The sequence below is a fragment of the Rhinolophus ferrumequinum genome, chromosome 9, assembly GCF_004115265.2.
Source record: "Rhinolophus ferrumequinum isolate MPI-CBG mRhiFer1 chromosome 9, mRhiFer1_v1.p, whole genome shotgun sequence".
NCBI classification, from domain to species: domain Eukaryota; kingdom Metazoa; phylum Chordata; class Mammalia; order Chiroptera; family Rhinolophidae; genus Rhinolophus; species Rhinolophus ferrumequinum.
Genome location: NC_046292.1, coordinates 28530565 through 28551139, shown reverse-complemented (window position 1 = coordinate 28551139; position 20575 = coordinate 28530565). Strand labels below are relative to the sequence as shown.

At 52.7% G+C, this 20575-nt stretch overlaps 2 protein-coding genes across 4 annotated transcripts in view; both read right to left on the bottom strand.

Annotated features, from left to right (window-relative positions):
- Positions 1–5742, bottom strand: part of KCNQ4 (potassium voltage-gated channel subfamily Q member 4) — a 54864-nt gene extending 49122 nt beyond the window's left edge. For 2 of the 3 annotated variants that reach the window (XM_033115329.1, XM_033115330.1), the window contains exon 1: positions 5114–5742. In XM_033115329.1, the coding sequence (XP_032971220.1) occupies positions 5114–5427 (314 nt within the window). In that variant the 5' untranslated portion in view covers positions 5428–5742. Of the gene's footprint in view, positions 1–4001; positions 4074–5113 lie in introns of those variants that run through there. The other variant, XM_033115331.1, reaches the window with a different exon arrangement.
- A 10961-nt stretch (positions 5743–16703) lies between these two features.
- The window catches only part of NFYC (nuclear transcription factor Y subunit gamma), a 48214-nt gene continuing 44342 nt past the window's right edge, over positions 16704–20575 (bottom strand). The window contains exons 9-10 of the mRNA XM_033114102.1: positions 18388–18447; positions 16704–17126 (exon numbers count right to left, since the gene is read on the bottom strand). Coding sequence (XP_032969993.1) covers positions 17007–17126; positions 18388–18447 — 180 coding nt within the window. The 3' untranslated portion in view covers positions 16704–17006. The remainder of the gene's footprint in view (positions 17127–18387; positions 18448–20575) is intronic.

Sequence of the window (20575 nt, the reverse complement as noted above, 5' to 3'; positions counted from 1 at the left end):
AAACCTCCAGCCAGGGATGTTCCCTGCAGGACCTCCCTCTGGGGGTGGGGACTGAGGCAGGGGCTGGGCCTTGGGGGCTTGCGGAGCCTTTCTCTTTCCCTGCTCCCCAAGAAGTTTCAGTTCCCTTGACTGGTTCAAAGAACCTTAAATTAATCATCCACTCAAAGTGCTGCTGCCATCAGCCTGAGAATAATCACCTCTTGAAACAATTCTGGCTCCAACATTCTGAGAATAGAGCCTTCTGCAGCAATGGGGATTGAAGTCAGACATTCGGCAGCACTTCCTCAATGGAAGGAATAAATGTACAATGGAGTTGGGGTACGGTAACTGACAATGAGAGAGCTAACCTGCTCCTGTGACCCCAAAGGAGAACTCAGAAAGAGGGAGCAAAGGAGCATAAGGGGGAGAGAGAGGGCTAGGATGCTGGCAGGATGGTCTCTCCACTTGCCCCGTTCTTATGTAAGACCAAACAAAAGGATGGGGTTTGGGTTACACTCCAAGATTTTCCCCATCACAAAGCCAAGTTCCTGGAGCATCAGTCTTCTCTATTAGCTGGAGTGAGGAAAAATATTATCTAAACATTTAGATATGATCTTGGAGGCAGAAGGCCTGGGTTCCCGGCAGTTCTACCACTGACTTGCCAGGTATGACCTTAGCCAAGTATCTGCCCCTTTCTGTGCCTTGGTGTACCCACCAGTCCACCACAGGGCTAGACAGAAAGACCTCAGAGGGCCTTCAGGAGGAGCGAAGGCGAGCAAAGTTCTCGGAAGCCTGCTGCGCCACTCCTACGTGGTCTGAGGCCGCCCTCCAAGGTGGATGCACAACACACAGACCCGTAAGGGCAGCCCTGCTGTATGGACAGGTGAGCAAAAACTCTAGGAAGGGGATGACTATATGCTATTGTCCTGCCCCAGGCCCAGGTGTGTGTCTGTGAGAGCAGTTGCGCGTTTGATTTCTTTTCGTTGGATGTGTGTCACCTGTGCCTTTGTGACATCCACGGGCATGTGTGTCCAAGTTGCAGTGCGTATGTGCATGAGACACACAGACGGGCGTGTAGCAGGGATATGCGCGTGTGCAAAGCCATGTACAGCAATGATGTGACTGCATTGGGTGAGGCTGGGCAGTTTCTATTCGTTCCACAAAATCCGGCCACGGCCCACCTCCTGCTGCTGTGTGCTGGGTGCTGGAAACAGAGAGACAAATGACACAGGAGTTCTGTTTCTGAGGAACTTGGGGATAGGGTGCTGCTGAAGCTGAGGTGCAGGAGAAAGCACGCCGAGTTAGACCCAGCTCCCGGCTGTGGCTCCTCCACGCTCACTGGGTGACCTCTCTTGAGCCTCAGTTTCCTCACCTGCAAATGAGGAGGATGACAGCACCTGCCTGACCCGCTCGCTGTTAAAGGACACATGAGAGTGGTTTACAGAGAACTTAGCACGGTGCCCGGCACAGAGCTGATACTCCCCACGTGATCAGAAATTTCAGTTCAAACTCCAAGAGCCAACCCAAGCGGCTGCAGGGAGCAGGAGGAGGTCCTAGATGGGGATTTAGGAGTCTTCGGGTCTGGTCCTGCATCTGCCACTGATTTACTGTGTGATAGCCTCAGTTTTCTCATAAGCAAAATGGGGCTGTCAAATATGAGGACCCACCTGGCAGGGATGCCTGAGGGCTGTGCGTACCCTTTGCTGGGATTATTTCCAACCCAGGCAACTTTCCTTCTCAGATGGTCGGGGCGGGGGGGAGTTCGGGGGCCTCTGGGGTTAGGAGTCTGAGGGCTCCGGGAATGGCCACCACCTCCTCTCTGCCCCATTCCCACAGCTTCTGACCCCAGGGACAAGGCTGACAGAGGATGTTTACAGAGCGTAAACCTTCACATAGAGAAAGTCTGCTGGACCGCTGGGGGCTGGGAGCAGCAGAGTCTCACAGGGGCTCAGGGAAGATGGGGGGAAACGGAGCTTGGCTCTGTCCCAGCCCCTTTCAGCCCTCTGACTTCCAAAGGAAGGCTGGGGTGGGCTTTGACAGGGTGCAGGGAGCCCTGGAGCATTCCTCCAAAAGCATGACAGGCAGTGATGTGCTGTTTCTCAAAATTCAGAGAGCAGGGCCTGTGAAGGATTGAGGGCTTAAATCAGGGGCCAGGGCACAGGGAGAGGTCAGGGGCTTGGTGACAGGACCAAGGGCCTAAAGAGAGGAGGGAGAGCTCAGAGAGGGGCCAGCAATCCCTCATTCTAGATCTCAATAAGGAGAAGACAGGAGTCAGTGGTTCCCGCTTCCCAGAGGACGCAGCTGCTGGCAGGAGAGATGGAATCGGGGCTTGTCCTCTGGGCAATCTCCCACACCTCGGTGCCAGAAAAGGTGCAGGTTCTGTGTGGGGTCCGGTGGGACTTGGCTGGCAGGTGTGAGGGAGGTGTCTCCTGGGGTGAATGGACCCGGCTCACCCCAGTTCCCTCCTTCCTGAGCCCTTCTCTTCTAGGCTTTTCTGCTGGGGCCCCTCCTACCAGGGCCTGAGACTCTGAGAAGGAAATCAGCTAACTGTGCACATTGGACTCCACTTACTAGGGCTGCCTCTGGGGGTCACTGGGGAGGGGGGAAAATATTTCAGCAAAAGTGCCCCGTAAGGCTAAAAGTCCAACAGCAGGACTTTTGTGACTCGCCCAAGACCCTGCCGTGCACGACTGAGAAACCCCACATCTGAGCTCCTCGAGAGCAGGAGAAGCATCCTGTGCGCCCCCTCCCCATCCCACTGATGACATCCACCCCTCACACTGACAGGCCCTCGCCGCTCACCAAGCTCTTTCCCACCCGTTACCTCATCCGAGAGGGAGGCCACCAGGTTGGGGTTTCTATCCACTTTGATGGCCTAGAGATCGACAACTCAGAGAGGCCCAGTCGTCAACCCAAGATTACACAGCACACGAGAGGTAGGGCTCCTGACCCCTCAGCTTCCTTTCATCTCTAAGGTGGACACCAGTTCCCTGAGATCACAGTGCATTTCCTCCCCTAGGGCTCCTGACAGATGCCTCAGCTCTGGACTCCTGTGGCCAAGTGGTCAGGACAAGCATGCCCCTGGCCAGGGCATTCCTGGCATCCTGAAAGGCAGGATGTGGGGCAAAGGTACCAGCGGATTTAGCTCCTAGAGAGGAAGGAGAGGCCCTTCCAGAGGAGGTGAAGACAGTGGCTGGCCAGGGGACACAAGACGGGTCCTTCACCTTTAGTGACCCTTGTGGGGGCCGAGAGGCCAGGCCTCGGGAGTAAGGACCCCACCTCAGAGCCCTATTTGCTTTCCCAGGCCCAGACAGGGCTTGGAAAAGTCATCTCCCAAGAGAAGCCCAAGGAGGCAGCAACTGCTCCCTGTGGGGTGTCTCCCCCTCCTTGAGCACCAGCGGCTGCAGTGTGGGCAAAGGCGCCACAATGCAACCACTCTTATTAGCAGTCCCCTGGCCCTTACCCCCAACCCCACTGTCCCTTGTACCCCAACATAGGACCTCCATCACTCCCACAGTTCTCTTTGCAGCGAAAACATTCATTCCAGGCCTCCCGATGGGCACTGGGGGTCAGGCTACTCCTAACCACTGACCCTGGCCCTAAGTCTGACCTCACGTCTTCAGCAGTCTTAACTCTCTGCCCCTGGCCTAGCCCAGCGGGGATCTCTGCAGAAAGTCAAGGCTGTCACCCCAGGAGCTTACTAGCTGAGAGTAAGCTTCCTTTACCCTCCCTATGGCCAGGGGGCCCCTTTGCCAGCATTTTTCTCCCCTTTACCTTTGAAATTCTATGAGCCCAGTTAGGATGAGGCAGAGGCAGACAAGCAGGGACAGGCAGAAAGACAGACCAAAAGACAGTGAAAGAGACAAGTAGAAGAGTGGGACAGGCGGACAGGCGGACACACACAGCCACACAGATAAAGTGGACATGTCAACAAAGAGATGGAAAGAGACAAGCAGTGGGGCTGCTGGACAGTTAGGCAGAGATGAATGAACAGGCCCACTTGCATACAGGTGGAAACTCACTCTGGCAGAGGAACAGCCAGACTGGCAGAAGGACTGTCAGACGGTCAGGTGGACAGACAAAAAGACCACTCAGGAGACCCAAGATAAAAGGGTCTCTCTGGGGGCAGCAAGAAGGGATTAACAGCAGTACATTTTCCAGGAACCAGAGGTCTCTCTCCCTCAGGCACTTCGGAGCGTCCCAGCCCCAGGCCTGGCCCTTCAACTGATATCCGCGGGGCCTCTCAAGTTCCAGGCTGGGCCAGGCCGTCCCCCAAGACTGAGTTCTGAGCTGCCAAAATTCACTCTTTACATCCAAGAGGGGTCAGTGTTTTTGAAAGTTGTAGGAGCCTGGTGAGGGGGAGGAGGGGGACCACAGCGTCAGTGTTTCCAAACCTACCCCTCTCCTCTTTCTTTTTCCCTCGGTTGCCAAGAGCCAGGCCTGGTGCAGCAGCCAGCGAGCTGGGCAGGCTAGCCAGCCAGGCAGCAGAGCAGGCAGGGCGGCCCACTGTTGCCGCTGGGAGGTTGAGGGTGGAGGGGAGACTGAAGACTCAGTTAACTCAGAAAGCACACGAGTGTCAGGGCTCGGGTGGCTCACTGTGACCCCCAAACGCCTACAATTGGGGGCCTGCCCTAGGCTGGGGTGGAGACTGTCCCTGGAGAGGGATGTCTCCAAGGGGAGCTGGGGGGGGCACAGTAGTAAGAGGTGGCGAGAAGGTGACAGAAAGTGTATGGGGCCCAAAGGGTCCCCTTTGTGTCTGGGACACAGGGCGAGAGGTGAGGAAGAGGCAAAGGGCGCCCTACTGTAGTGGCTCCAGATTGCAGAGAGGATGGGGGACAAGAAGATGGTTGTGGGGAGTACCTGGGACAGAGGTGCCGGGGTTGGAGGTCAGGATGGAAATAAGAAGCTGAAGTGGCAGAGACCAGAAGAGAGTTGAAGCCAGGGTCAAGGTTTGGAGATTGGGGGTTAGGGTCATGCTGGGGGCTCAGTAATAGGGCTCAGGCCTAGGGGGAGAGGCCTGAGGGTCGGCCATGGGGATGGGGGACAGGAGGCGGAGTCAGGGCGGAGCAGCCATCCCCCGGGAGCCCAGGCCCGGGCAGGCGCTGCGCGGGGGAACACGGGGTCGCAAACTCACATGAAGACGTGGTAGACGAAGGCCCAGCCGCGGGGTCGTTCCAGCACGTTGTAGACCCAGTTTTGCAGGCGGCGGTAGCGCTTGTGCGCAGCCGAGGAGCGCTGGCCGCAGGCGGAGCTGGAGCCGGAGCCCGGCCCTGGGAGGGGCGCGCCCGGCGGCAGGGGGCTGCCCAGGAGGCCGACGCGGCGCGGGGAGCCGCCCCCGCCTGCCTCGCCCTGCTCGCTCTGCACAGCGGTGAGCGCCACCAGCTCGGCGCGGGGGGCGTCCCCGGGCGGGGGGGCCAGGCCGAGGCGGCGCGGGGGGGCCTCGGCCATGGGCGGCGCCGGGCAGGGGGCCCGGGGCCCGGGGATGGTCCGGGACGGGGGTGCGCGCGGGGCGCTCAGCGGCGCATGGCTCGGACCCGAGGCCAGAGGGGCGGCCCGGGGCGGACGCCGGCGGCGGGGGCTAGGGGCCGGACTGGGGCCTCGCCGGGGTCGGGGGCGGGCGCTCGGAGCCTGGGGGCCGCCGGAGCCCGCACTGACCGCCCGCTTCCCCGGCGACTGGGGCGGCTCTTTCCGACTCCAACTCTCTTATTACGCGCTCCATGCCGCTCGCCTTTCCACCTGCCGCCGGCGCGCCGCTCACATGTCACCCTCCCCGCCCCGCCCCTCCCCCGCCCGCCCCCGCCCGCCCCGCAGCCGCCTTCCCAAATCGGGAGGGAGCGAGAGAGCGAGCGAGCGGGGCGGAGGGAGGGGACGCGCGGCAAAGGCGGCGGGCCAGGGCGCACCGGCCGCGCGGGCCGCCCAGTCCATGCCGCCGGGACCTGATCGCTTGGCGGCGGGCCCAGGGGCAGAGCGCGGGGCCGGGAGGCTGGCGGTCGGCAAGGGGTGTGCACGGCTGCAAGGGGCTGTATGGACCCTCTGTGGCTGTGGCTGGGACCCCTCGAGTGTGGTGGTGGAGTGTGGAGTTGTGGCCGCAGTCGCGGTTGGGACACGAGTCCTGTGGAGTTTGGGTGGGAGTGGATGCATAATTGTCTGCTGTGTGTGCAGAGTGGGTGGCTGTGGGCTTCCAGGTAGTGAGACTGAGTCAGTGGAGGTGTGGGTCCTGGGTCCGATGGGATAGGTGTGAAGATGGGTGTGCAGAGTCCAGCCCGCTGGATGGTGGTGGTGTAAGCGATGAGGTGTGCCTTTGCGCGTTGTGCGGGGTGTGCAATTGTGCCGGGAGCACCCCTACCTGCAAGGCCTGCTGCCCAGCGTTGACGAGTTGTATCAGTGTGTGTAGCACGGTGTATCTCAGGTGTGTCTGTTTTTCCTCTCATCCACCCCCACCTCTGAGCTTCTTCATGATGGGGGTAGGCCACCCAGCCCCAAATAAGCGTCTCCTCTGGTCAAGCTTCAGTCTGAAGTGCTCCCTTGCCTTGACCCCAGGTCAGGGAACTAGGTGCAGGGCACGTGGGTGCTGGGAGGTGAGCTCTGAGCCAGCGTGGGGGTGGACAGAATCCCGCCCAGAAAGGGGGAGACTCTCTCCCACCTCATTCCCTCTCCAGCTGGAAAGTTCTTGGTGCCTGGCCATTTCTCTCTAACTGTAGGGGGCGGCCCTTTCGTTCCCTTTAGCCCTCTTCGCCCTGCACAGAGAGGTAATTTGGCTTTTACGATCCTCCTTCCCTCTTCCCCTGCCGAAAGCTTGGGCCACAGCAGCCGTTCCCTCCGCAGGCCCTGCCCCAGGGTGAAGCGCTTCCGCAGCAAACTCTTCTCGTTCCTCCGGGAGGATCTCGGGGGACGGAGCCGAGCGGGAGGGGTGGAGGAGGGGGCGGGAAGGCGAACTCGATTCTCAGCTGTCAGCAAACGCAGCATTGATCTGCTGAGCGCCGGTAGGGGAGGAAGGCAGGCAAAGCTGCAGGCGGACAGGGAGGGGGCTGCAGGGACCTGGGGGGTCCCCAAGCTGGGCTTGGCAGTCAGCGCACACCCCTACTCCCACAGTAACCCTTTTCCTTCTGCATAACAGGGAGTGCCTTATGGGGTCTGACTTGAATCTCTCCCGCTGCTCCTAGCTCCAGGTGCGACCAGGGCCAGAGCCTGGCGCCCCTGGGCTGTTTATGCCCCATCCTCACTGGTAACTGGGGAGGGTTTCTGGACCCCAGAGACCAGCTATAGATGCAGTGCTTGAGATAGGTTAACCCATCCTCTCCCTATGGTCTGAAGCTAGCACCCCCTGGATATGTGGCATTGCCCTCCCAGACTCTATGGGACTGCCTCTCTGAACCTTGTCAATCAAGGGTCCTGGGGGTGGGACTAAGGACTGGGGACCTGAATGGTAGGAAGGAAAGCAGTTGCAAGAGACCTATGGGTGTTTCTTGGGGTCTTTTTGAGGCTCTTCTCCTATGGCAGAAATGGCAACTGAGACCAGGATGCCCTTGTCCACACCCAGAATATCTGAAATTGGGTCTGTTCTGGCGAGTCTGATCTTCCAGTTTAGCACCATCTCTGCCCCGCCCTCCACCTCCCTTCTGATTTGGGGGGACAGAAAAAGTTCCTTCTTCTCCTTGTGAGTAGCCCTCACTGCAGGGAGAGGATCTCTCGTCATCTTTCCCATCTCCAGATTACCCCCTCAAAGGCAGCAGGAAGAGGAAAGAGACTGTGGTTGCAGCTAGAGGGATGGAAGTTAGATATCAGGAAGGACTTTCATGGGGGCACAGAGGCCTGTTTATCCTGCAGGTGTATGTGTAATGGAGGATCAAGCCCACTGCTTTTTAAAGTAGAAAGACATGGAACTCTTCCTAAGGAGTGAGGGGGAGAGGGGAGCTGGTTCTAGGAGGCCCTAAGTAAAGTTGTGTGTGTGTGTGTGTGTGTGTGTGTGTGTGTGTGTGTGTAGGAGCAGAGGAGAAAGTCTGGTTCAGAGAGGACAGGTGGCCACTGAGGATCACTCGGCTGCCTTCCTGCCCCCTTCCGGATTCTCAGGACATGACTGAGAGGATGGACTTTCCTCACTGCAGCCTTGAGTGACTAAGACACTTTTCTGAGCAAACAGCTGTCTCAAGCTCTCTCAGTCGGCCTCTCTGCTGGAGGGGGTGGAGGTGCTGTGGTTTCCCACCCTCCTCCCTCCTTCTCTCCCACCTGTTCCCTTCTCACCCCACCCTCTGTAGCTTCCTTCCCACTCCCAGTCCCCACTTCTTTCCGTGGAAGCACTGCCAAAACTTCCCTGCCCTGCTCAGACTCACTCACTGTCCCACCTGGGCAAGTCCCTTCCCAGCTCTGGGCTTCACTTTCCCCATCTGTACAACAAGAAGGGGGCCAGGCTCCAGGATCTTCTGTAATTCATCACTGTCACCATCATCCATCAATGGAAGAAGTATTGATTAAGAAGACGGGTAGGGAGGGAGAGAGCTCCCATTTGCGGAGCACCAACTGTATACCAGGCCCTGCCTCTTCTGGGGCTGACAGCAGTCCTTTGCACGCAAGAAAGCTGAGGCTCAGAGGTTCAGGGACTCACGTAAAGATACACAACCAAGGAGTGACCCTAGAACTGTCTACGACCTGTCCTCTCCCCTGGCTGGCGCCTACCTACTGTGCATAGGGTCCTGGGGTCAGTGCTGTGGGCTGAGGGAGGGAACCATCGATGGCCCAATCCTTGTTGTCTAGGACTCACTCCTGCCAGGGCCAGGGACTCCAGGTCTGAGGGACTTGAGGTCTGGGACTAGGGGCTAGGTTCAAGCCTGTCATTGACTCCCAGTGTGACCTCAGGTCAACCAAGGGCTCAGATTCCTGTCTTGGAGTGGGCGGGGGTGGTTTAAGTCAGTGGTTTTTAGACTTTATTAGCAAAGGAATCCTTTTTACGGAGTGGTAAGGTAGCACCCCAACATGTAAAAAGTATTCCATCAGAGGTGCTCTGATTGAACTGGGATGAGCAGGTCAGAGTTCCACCCACCAGCCCTCCTCCTCCCTCCCCTCACCCCTGAAACCCCCTGGGTTTTCTTACAGCTCTTAGGGTTGCTAGCTATCAGACAAGGGAGACATCTCCACAAGCAATGGCCGAGGGAACCTTTCTGGGGACAGAGGTGAGGAGAACTTGCAGAGGTACAGAGAAGTACAGCCAGTACTGCCTGCAGCTACCATTAACGAGGCCCGTGCTAAATGCTAAGCCTCATGCAGGTGCTTTCTCTGCATTGTCTATTTCAGCATCCCAACAACCCTGTGAGCTAATACTGTTCACACCCCCATTTTGTAGACAAGAGGACCAAGGCTCAATGAGGAGACTTAGCTAGTGTAGCTCTCTACCCCTGTGCTGTAGTGTGTGTGTGGGCAGGTAGGGTGTGGGCGTGAGATGTTACAGAGCACGAGGGAGGAAGAGCAAGCTTGGCAAGGGGAACACAGGAGGTCTTGAATGCTAGGCTGAAGCATTCAAGTCCAATTTGGCCTGATAGGAACCAGGGAGCCTGGGCAGGCTGCAGACGTTGGGGCTCTAGGAGAGAGCTCAGCTGGGTAGAGTGGGAAGCACCAGCCCCCAGGAAAGTGGGCAGTGCCAGGGGCAGAAAGAGCACTGAACTTCAAGTATTGGCTGGGCTTCCTGGCTCTGCCTTTGGACTAGCTGGTTACCTTGGGTAAGTCACTCCTCCTCTGCCAGACCTTACCCGGCTGCCAGGAAGGATGCATGGAAAAGTCATGCTCGTGCAGGAAGCTGTACAAATGTGAAGCATTGATCTTACTGCTCTTCAGGTGTGTGTTTGGGTGGAGAAGGAGAATGCTGTGCCTAAGTCACCCAGCTCTTCATCTGGAAGGAGGGGATTAGAGCAGAGGGTACTCATGGAGTGATGGCATCACATACGTTATTTACCTCTAGGGATTCACTTCCATTGACAGCAGGAGGACGAAAGTATGAGAGAAAGATCAGGCCTGCTTCCCTCTCCCAATGAAGCCAGAGAGGACAAGAGAATTAAGCAACCCAGAAGGTGAGAGGTCCTGGAGGGGAAGCCGAGGAATTTCTTTCCCCCTATATCTGGACACGCCACTGAGCTCTCCCCAGCCCAGACCATGCAGGCCTGCCTGGCCAGTCGGCTCTGAGCCACAGGAAATGGGGAGGGAGCCGTGTCGCTGAGCTCAGCGAAAGTGAACCCCCATTGATCCTTAGGGCTGGAGGGGGGCCCACAAGGAGGAGACACTAAAGGAGAAGGGGATGTGGAAATGAAGGTCAAAGCCATCTCTTCTTGCGGTGCTCTTCCTCTGCCTTCGGGATTCTCCCTCCTTGATCCCAACTTCTGGAAGACCCTGCAGAAGGCAGCACTACTGTGGTCCCGCTGGTAGGCTCTACGTTCGCAATGAGAGCCACTGCCATGATGGCGTTGTTTGGAAAAGGAGGAGGAAGAACTTTTCGGAGTTGCTGAGTGTGCAATGGAAAAAAGCTTCCCACTCCCCACTCCCCTGGGGGGAGAAACCTGGATGAGGGCTCAGGGAGGGAGATGAAGTGAATGAGAGGAATAAGGTTCAGAAAAGGAGTGAGACTTGGTGAAGGAGGTCGGGGTTCAAGGAGGAGAATGGGGGCTCAGAGGGGAGGCTAGGGGCTCAGTGACAAGGCAGGCAGGCTCAGCAAGTGGGACTTTCAGGTCAAACTTGATCAAATACTTATAGAAGTTCCTTGTCCTCAAAATAGTAGATATGCAAGATAAATGCTGGATAATTCAACAACAACATATCCAAGCTCAAAAGCAAGAATGAGAAATCTCTAAGGGCCAGAAATGAGAGGGCATTCCAGTGGTGAGCAGGAGTTGAAGCTGTACCTCTGAGGAGGAGTTCAGCCTTCCCGTAGGATGTGGAGTATATTTACAGACCCCACTCGTGGCAAGGGCTATAGTAGACTCCCTGCTTAGGGCTGAGTCTGGGAAAGTGCTTTCTTCCATAAACAAGACTAAAATATCTCTGCCTGCTGGCTACCTGGCCTTGGCTTTGGGTAGAAAGAGTACCCATATGAGTATGATACCTCAAGCCAGTCCACACGAGGTGTGGGCTCAGGACTTGATATTCACACCATGTAAACGTCCCAAGCCAAGACAGTAATATAAGAGCGAGTTTGGGGCTGGTGCACTTCCTCCTGGTGTGGGCAGATACAACTGAGAAATTATCACTTAGGGCAGCCTCCGTATCCCAGAGCACAGGCAGGAAAACGTGCTAAAAATAACTATCTCATGAATAAACTTCACAACATATAAGAAGTACAATATCTTGAGAGACATCTCTCTGATGGGAGAATTCATACTTAAAGACCTAGAGATAATAGAGAAATCTGAAAGGAAATTTAATACAGTGAAAATCTTCAAGAAGATGAAGGAATAGCACCTATAAAACCAGAACAAAAGGGTATCAAAGAGAAACATGTAGCAGACCTGGAAAGAATTATCTAGAAATTTTAGAAATAAAAACAAAAATCACTGACATTAGACAAAATCAGATGGGTTAGTAAATACAGTGAAAGAGAGAATTAGTGAATTAGAAGCTAAACCTGAAGAAATCCTCCAGAATGAATGAAACACAGAACAATAAGGAGATTCAATTTATGAAAGAAAAAAGACATAGAAGATTGAATGAGAAACTCCAGTATATGTATTATTAGTTCCAGGAAAAGATACTGGAAAGAGTGACTAAGATCTTTCCAGAAATAATACATGAATTTCTAGATTTAAAAGGCCCAAAGACTGCCTAGTAAGATATCTTTAAAAACAAAACAAAAATACATCTACACACCTTGTAGCCAAAGAGTAGGATATCAAGGATAAAATGGAAATTCTAAAAGCCACGAGAGAGAAAAGACAGCTTATCTACAAAGGTCCAATAATTGAACTGACAGTAAGCTTCGCATCGGCAACAACAGATGCCAAGACAATGGAATAGTATCTTCAGAGTGCTGAGGGCAAATAATTGTGAATCTAGAATTTCATACATTGCCAAGCCACTATTTAAATAAAAAGCAAAATAAAGACATTTTGGCATATACAAAATCTTAGAAAGCTTCTGTCACACAGACCTTCACTGAAAGAAAGAGGCACAGAGGCTTGGGGGAAAGGCTGGGAGGTGGAGAGCTGACGGGGCCCAGAGCTGCAGGGAGAGGCTGGGTTCTGTTTCGGACCTCTCCTCAGCACCAGCCAGCCAGAGGAGCCCAGCCCAGCCTGGCTCAGCTGGAGCCCAGCTCAGGTTCTACCCTCCTGAGTGCCAGCCTTGCTGTCCTCCTGTCGCCTCTTCCTGGGCTGTGGGAGTGGCTCAGCCCAGAAGCTAGGGGGTAACGCTGCCAGCCCAGCCCAGGGAGCTTTGAGGAGGCCACACCCAAGGTGCTCATGTGACCAGGCACTTAACCTCCACCCTAGGGTCCTCTGCTCCCGGGAGGTCAGATGTCACCTTACAGAGGCCTATGGATGGCTGGAGAGGTGGGACAAAGGCTAAGTCCCTACCCAGGAGTTGAGGCGTTGAAGGCTCTCATTTTCTGTAGGAAACAAAATATCATGAACAGAGGGAACGAGACCAATGGGGCTGAGCCAGCGGGGACAGAAGGTTTCGGGGAGCATCGGCTGTACTCAATCAGCTGGTGCCCTCGAGTAATTTCTTAACCTCTTTGACGCTCAGTTTCTCACTTATAAAATGGGGAGAATACCTACTTAATGAGGATGTGAAGATGAAATGAGATAACCCATTTAGGCACTAAGCTTTAGATGTCTTTTCCTACACAGAAATTTTTTAAAAGAATTATCTCCATCTAATACCCCTCCCTAGCGTATTAATAAAAAACTGTTAACAAGAAAAAAGCAATAGAGCAGAGGTGGGACCGTGTGCAGTGTTGGAGGTCCTGTCTGCGGGGAAGGGTTCACGTTCATTCCCTTATTCATCAGTTACTGATATTCTCTTGGTGCCAGGCCCTGTGCAGGGCTCGGGAGGTGCAGAGATGACCCTGAACTGGAGAAGGATCATCTGTAAGGAGGATGGTCAACCAGAAAATTCTAACAGAATGATAGGGGGTCCCTTCGGGGCCTCACTTTTCTTGTGTTTATTGCATGTCTCTCTCCCATCTCCTCGCATCCCTTCCCCCAACCCAATATAAGCTTCATGATAGCATGAACCTTGCCTGGCTCGTTTTCAGCTGTCTTCATGATGTCCAAAATAATGTCTGACACACAGAAAGTGCCAAATAAATATTTGCTGAATGACAGTGTATTTAAGCACTAATAATAGAGGCTGTATAAGTTGCTATGGGAGCATCAAAGAGGTCTTTGCTAACTCTGCTCCAGAAATTAGAGGTTTCTCAGCAAGGGCCATTAAATTGGGCCTTGATGGATGTATAGGAGATCAATAAGTGGAAAAGGAAATAAAAGGACATTCCAGGCATTGGGGCCAGTACATTCTGAAAACATGGGAGTAAGTTCAGGGACGAATGAGTAATTGAGTGTGGCAGGAGCATAGAGTGCAGGAGAGGAGAGTGGAAAGACACAAAGCTGGGGGAGATAGGGCCTTGAGTGAACTTGGGCTATCAGAAAGTCCTTATTAAAATCTAACCACCTACACTGACGTACTACTCTGGAGAGGGTATTAGATCAGCCCTCACTGTTGCACTAGGGAGGCCCCTCCCTTCAAAAGTTAAGGGTCTTATCAGGCAGGGGCCAAGGATCTAGTACCCACTGAGAAAGAGGACAGTCATACCCCTGTAGTTCCTAGAATTTTCTCAGGTTGGATGAGGGTGGGACAGAGCATCTCCCAGAAACTTGGGTGGGTGCTACATGCTGCCCCCTTGTGGCCTCAGCAGAATTGAGCGGCAAGGAGGCCAGCCAGGTGGTCTGTTGGTAATCCCAGGGGCTTCTAGAATCCTGCATCAGCCTCCAGGAAAGTTATCTCAACCACCAGCTGTCCACAGACTAGATCCAATTGCTTTATTTATTCCAAATATATTCAAGGCTGAGCCAATAAGTTTGAGAAGGTAGAGCAAAGAGTTCACATTTAGTAAAGTCTTGTTCTTTCTCACACACGCACACATTGTGTATGCACAGGGGGTGAGGAGACCCACGTTTTGGTTTCTCCACCCCTATTCACGGAGCGACCTTGGGAAAGTCACTGCTCTTCGCTGGGCCTCCTAAATCTCCATCTGTAACACAGGGATCACAATCCCTCTTCCTGTGTCTCCTGCAGGGTCACTGTGAAGATCATCAAGAGGACGAATGCCGCAAGTGCTAGGAAAAATGTTTAAAGAGTGCTCCGGATGTAAGGGGATCGTGCTGGGTATTAGATAGGGGCTCTCTTGGGCTGCACCGAAGTGTTTGTTTACACCCAGATGGGCCCTGCTGGCGGGGAAATTTAAAGGGAACGTGCTCAGCAAGGAAGCTGCTTGCCAATCACAACTGATCGAAACATCCCCAAATAAGAATGGAAGTCTACGGGAAAATGGGGACCCATTGACTGGCCGGTTTCCAATTATGCTTAGATTTTCAGGAAAATCAAGGAGCAGCAAGGTGGGACTAGTGCAGTGGCCTCCACATGGGGGGGTTAGCCAGGAAATGAAATAGCGGAGCTTCTTTCTGCCTTGTCTCTGAGGCCAGTGACCCTTCTGTGCACTTGAGTTCACTCTTCCTTTCTTGCATTCTCTCCACGTGGGGCTGGGGACACCCCTACCGTGTTTCCCCGCGAATGAGACCTACCAGGAAATAAGCCCTAGCATGATTTTTCAGGATGACGTCCCCTTGTACATAAGCCCTAATGCGTGTTTTGGAGCAAAAATTAATTATGACCCGTCTTATTTTTGAGGAAACACGGTTATCAGTGAATGCTTGCATGTTTCATTGAACGTGTCTGGGTACAGGACAGATAACCTCCTTCAGAGAGAAGTCCAGAGCTAGAATGAAGATAACTGGATAGAGGAGGGGCACTGAACTTGGGAGTCAGATGCCTGTGGCTCTGCTCCAGCTTGTGGGGGCAGACCTACCAACTTCTCATGGTGATAGTTTCTTTCACCTACCCTGATGACACCGGAGGGGTACCATGTGTCCCAAACCTTAAAACTAGTAAAATGTTTGCTTTTGCAAAAGAATGTTATTTTTCTTCCTTTTATAGTGTGAATCTCTTACCTGGTCCCAGCTGTTTTTTTGTTTGTTTGTTTGGAGGCCAGGAAGCCCAGGATGTGAAACCTAATTCGAACAACTATACAGGTCTTTACAGCCAAAATACTTATTTTCTATGAGCCTGACTTCCTACTCAATTACATTATTCCTAATTCTGATTTATCATATTTTATTTCATTGTTTTCAATGCAAATCATCTTAAACTTTCTTGTGGAGTAAGGTGAAGTACACTTGGGTAAATGATTGAAAATGAAATAGATGACACAGATGTCCAAATACGTACCACAGTTGACAGAAAGGACTATTTGGTGAGGGAATTGTAAGGGCATCAAGGTCAGACTGGAAATCATCTAATATTAAAGCCTCTTTCCATCCCCACCCCATACGTTGAGACAGTCCCAAAGAAAAGGGAGTTGCCCAAGGTTTTATGGCATATTACTGTCAGAGAAGAAATTCCTACTTTTCTGTGATCTTTCCATGACAACAGGCCTCATTCTAGTTGAAAGGATGGCCTGGTGCAGGTAAGGATGGCTCACCAAATGGCCCGTGTGGCCAATGCAGTGGAATGCGCTGTTCTTCCCGCATCAATAGGATACAGGACCCTTCTGATCTGCTGGCCACCAAGGGGCTTGGGCTGCCTTCCATGGCAGATGCCACTGGGCATGGCCACAGCGGGCAACTGAGTGCCAGCCTGTGCCAAGGCAGGACTGGAAGGATTGACCCGGGTCCTTGTTTGAAGGATAGACAGCTTTCTCCACGACAGATGTGCTCTTGACCCTCAACCAAACAGGACACAGCTGAACCTGGCCCACGTGTGGGAGTCCAGGAAGCAAGGCAGGCAGACACCTCTGAGCGCAGATCGATTCTGATGAAGCTTGTTTTTAAAATCAGCTGAAGACCTCAGTTTGAGTCAGATGCGTAACGTAAGTTCCCTTAGCTTTTTTCCACAAGGGTCCCCCTCCTTCTCAGACACCCAACCCGAGGGAAACAATCTTTTCCAAGCCTTTCCCAAGCCAAGTGGCCCCATGAATGCCCCCAGGCACAGGAACTCAGACTCTAAGTTATCTAAAATGAGGTTTATTGCATATCATGCAATTTGAAGTCCATGCAGCAAAGGAGACCAGCACAATTTGGTATGCATTTAAAAAATAAAATAAAAAATGGGGGGCTAGGGGTAAATACACAAAGTTCTAGTCTCCCTGGGTCCCTGGGAGAGTAGGTTTGGGAATGAAACCATTCCCTCTCCACAGCGAATGAGTTCATCTCTTAAATGCAAGGAATGTTTCCATGGCCTCTGGATGCAAATACACAAAGCTCTGGAGCAAGGGCAGGGCCAAGGGGCGCAGGCTAATGAGAAGCAGCTACGCACATTCACCTAATTTAATCTGAGGGCAGAACAAGGTGTCAAATCCTGGGGCAGCACCTGTTCCAAGAGTTAGGCGATAATACACACATGTGAGATTCATTCCTAAAAAGTAGTGGTGGTGAAGAACCAAAAAAGGAAAACAAAAGAAATATTTCTTCACACTCTTCAAGAAAATGCCATAAATATGTTATTTAATATTTCATTTCGTAGCATTCATTGGACACACAGCTCAACATACTGAAATAATGATTCCTTGGAGGAAAAAAAAGGAAAACAAGGAAATAAAAAATGTCGCATCTGTCTGTTGGAGAATCTTGGCCCCCAGGCGTGGGGGGAAGTGCACCAGTGTCCTAGCCTGCAGGAGGCGCTGAGGTCGGCCGGTCCTCTGGGGAGGGACGCTGTGCCCACTGCCCGGGGCTGTATGGCAAAAACTGTGTTGGGTGTCCTTGGCCTTGCCAGCTAGGCCCTCAGTCTCCGGTCACTTGGGGGGCCTGCCCGTCGGAGGGCTGGTTGGCTGACTGGATGAACATGGGCTGGGCGAGGTCCTGGCCAGCAGGCATGGTGACTTGCTGGATCTGGTAGAGCTGCTGCGAGGGGTGGAGAGGAGAGAGTGAGGTCACCCCTGGGAGAGGGGCATGCAGCTCCCTATGGGCCTCAAGTTGGTTGGGGGCCCCAGACACTTCAACCACCACCCACTGCAAGGCGTCAGAGGGAGGAGGGGACGTGGCGCTCTGCTGGGGGTGGGAGCAGCAGACACAGGAGGCACCAGCTTGGTGTGAGGGGGTGTGTGTAGTGGGCGGGGAAGAGGTGCAGGGAGTTGCATTTCCTGTGGCTTTCACTTCTCTGGGCTCTGCCTCTCCCGTGAGCTCAGAGCCTCGAGCTTGCTGCACGCTGTTCCTCTGTGACAAACACAAGCAATTCGAAGCACTGTACCAGCAGCTTGGAAGTCAGCATTTCCCCACTCGCAGGGATCCTCACTGGCAGGGCAGTGGATTACCCTCTCTCCTCCTGTCCTCAGAGTGTGGGGCTCAGGAGGGGGCTACACTGAACCTGCAGTGCCTATGCGCCCTGCCACGGACGTTGCCTGGGGTTACACACTTCCTACAGCCACGCCCCGGGAGCGGTGAAGAAGATGCTAGCAGAGCTACTATGGAAAGTCAGGGCCACTGGACACTGGGCTTCTCAGGCACCCCCAAAAGAAACAAAAAGCCAAGACCTCCTGCCACAGGAGCCCCAACATGTGAGCCCAGCACAGAGAGGGGTGATGCAGCTCCTTTCCCTTCTGGGCAGCATGGAACACAAGCCTGGGCGTGTCATCCTGTCATGTCCTCAGGGGTGTCTGGGACCACAGTATAAGGGGCAAGGAGGAGGGAAAGGGAAGAGTCCTTCCTCATGTGGGTTTAGAATTACTGAATTCCAGGTCCTGAGAGAGGCTGAGAGATCACACGTTTTCTGCATTTCAACTAACGCATGCTATTAAAAAGCAGCAGGGCTTAGAGTAAAACTAGTTCTAGAGAGGGAAACAGGAGACCGTTCTAGTCCTGGTTCTGCAATGAACAGCTGAGTGAGTATGGACAAGGGACTTCCCATCTCTAGGGCTCAGTTTACTCATCTGTAAAATGGGGATTTGGGCTATATGTCCAAGATTATGTTCAGCCCCACAAGTCTATAAATCTAAAGGACAGGCATCCTGATGTAAAGATTGTACTTGTTTTAACAGTTTCTATCCACTCATTGTTAACAGAAGATGGGACAGCTGCCCTAGCCATCCAAACCCACAGATGTCATCCACTACCCACCCCCTGCCAACTTCTCACCCTCTGCCCCTGCCCAGGCTGGGTCTCCTACCTGCCCATCTGTGAACTGGCTGAACTGCTGCTGTCCTTGCTGGACCTCTGTCTGTGTGATCTGTAGGAATCAAGATGGCAGAGTAGGCAGGTAAGCTGAGGGTCTGGTCCACCAGCCCACCACCCAGGACAGGGTCATGAAGATCAAATGAAATACTGCATATAAAGTGCCCGGAATGAGGCCGGGCATAGAACAGGTGCTTGATTAGTAGCAGGAAAGCAAGGGTCCCTTCCCACCCCCTAACACTGAAGGCAACTTAGAGTTGGCACCACACAGAAGACCCTGGAGCCCGTTAACACACAACTTCTACAATCACCTCTCTTAATGGCCACCTATGCCTCCCCACCCTCACCAACCCAAGGTCTTTCCAGGGCCTGAGGCTCAAATCAAACAAAACACCTAGCTCCTAGGTGCCAACACGAGAGGGCACAACATTTATGGTTTAGGCAGAAACCTTAAGTCTTTCAGCCAGTGAAGGCGGATCGCAAAACACTGGGCAAAGTGGTGAGTGGTCCCTTTCATTCTTGGAAGGTGGGCTCCAAACCAAACCCGTTATCACCTAGATTATCTGACTGGAATATGAAACACCCTGGCGAGCAGGTGGCCTTGGCCCTAGAAGCCCTTGTGGCACACCTATGAAGTACTTTTTCCGATAGTGGCCACGTGCAGCCCTCTGGGCCAAGGGCGGGGGGTGGAGGTGGGGGAAGCAAGGAAAACATTTATCACATGCACTTAAAATCTTAGACGTGGATTTTAAAAGAAATTTACTGACATGTAGAACTGCATTATATAATGCCAGCTGCTGGAGACAGCTTGGTAGACTAGAAAGAAAACTGAAGCATGCTTGTGTGTATACGTGTATCTATGGAACATTTGACTAGTAACATTCTCTGTGCACCATCTCCTGGAATCATTATAGCCAACCTGCAAGGTAAGGACTGTCCTCTCAAGTGTCCTCACAACGGCCAAAAACAACCCATCAGGCCTACCTATGAGGCTGAGGAGCAAGAAGGGCACAGGTGTGAAAGGGCTTCATCAAGATTTCTTACTACTGTTTCTTGTTTGGGGTCTTTCTCCTCCTACCAGTCTCTAAGCTGCTTGAGGGCAGAGTTAAGCTCTGTCTGTATATCTCCCAGTGCAAAGTAAGTATTCAAGAAATGTCTGCAGAATGAATGACTGAGAAAAATGGAAAATATTCCTCATAGCTGAGAAGGTGAACTGTGCCGAGACCAGCAGGACTGCCCTCATATCTGCTGAGAATTTCGTTTACCTTTAAATTCCATTTACATATTATTTATTCAGCATTCATTCAACAAACATTTACAGAGCACCTAAGTGCCGGCTGTCACACTACAATCTGTTGTTATGTAGACCCTGACTGCCCTCAGGTGCCCTCTTCTTGCTTCTCCCCCTCCTCTCTGTACACCCAACTCTCCCACTTTCTGGCTATAGTTTGTGGTTCTAAAACTGATGTCTAGAGAGCCAAAAACTCTACTTTCTCATTTCCTCCCACCCCCATGTCATAAAAACTTTTTGGATCCCACGTTAGAATTTTTAACAAAGAGAAAGGGGTAACTAAGGGTGTGACCAGTCTTGAGATCTGATTCCATGTCAGTGAGCCCCAAGGAAATTAGGGTAAAGCCCAAGTCCTTCTGTGAGCCTTCAATGATTCCAGGGACAAAACAGAAACAGACTCAGATACAGAGAATGAACTGATGGTTGCCAGATGGAAGGGGGGCTTGGAGAGCTGGGTGAAAAAGGGGAAGGGATTAAGAAACACAAATTGGTAGTTACAAAACACTCAAGGGGGTATAAAGTACAGCATATGGAATACAGTGAATAATATGGTAATAACTATGTACAGTGCCAGGTGGGTACGAGACTAGTCAGGGGATCACTTCTTAAATTATATAAATGTCTAACCACTATGCTGTACACCTGAAACTAATATGAAATACTACTGAATGTCAACTGTAATTGAAAGAAAAAAAATTAAAAATGAAATGGAAGTGACAGTAAAACACAAAACAAAACAAAAAAGCAAAAACAAAAACCGATCCCAGAGACTAGAGGGAACTCTTGCTTTTGGCTCCTTCCTCCCATTTTCCCAAATGAGATCTTCGGAGACCTGCTCTACAAACTCAGCTCTGCCACCACTGTCAATAGATACATCATCAGAAATGCAACT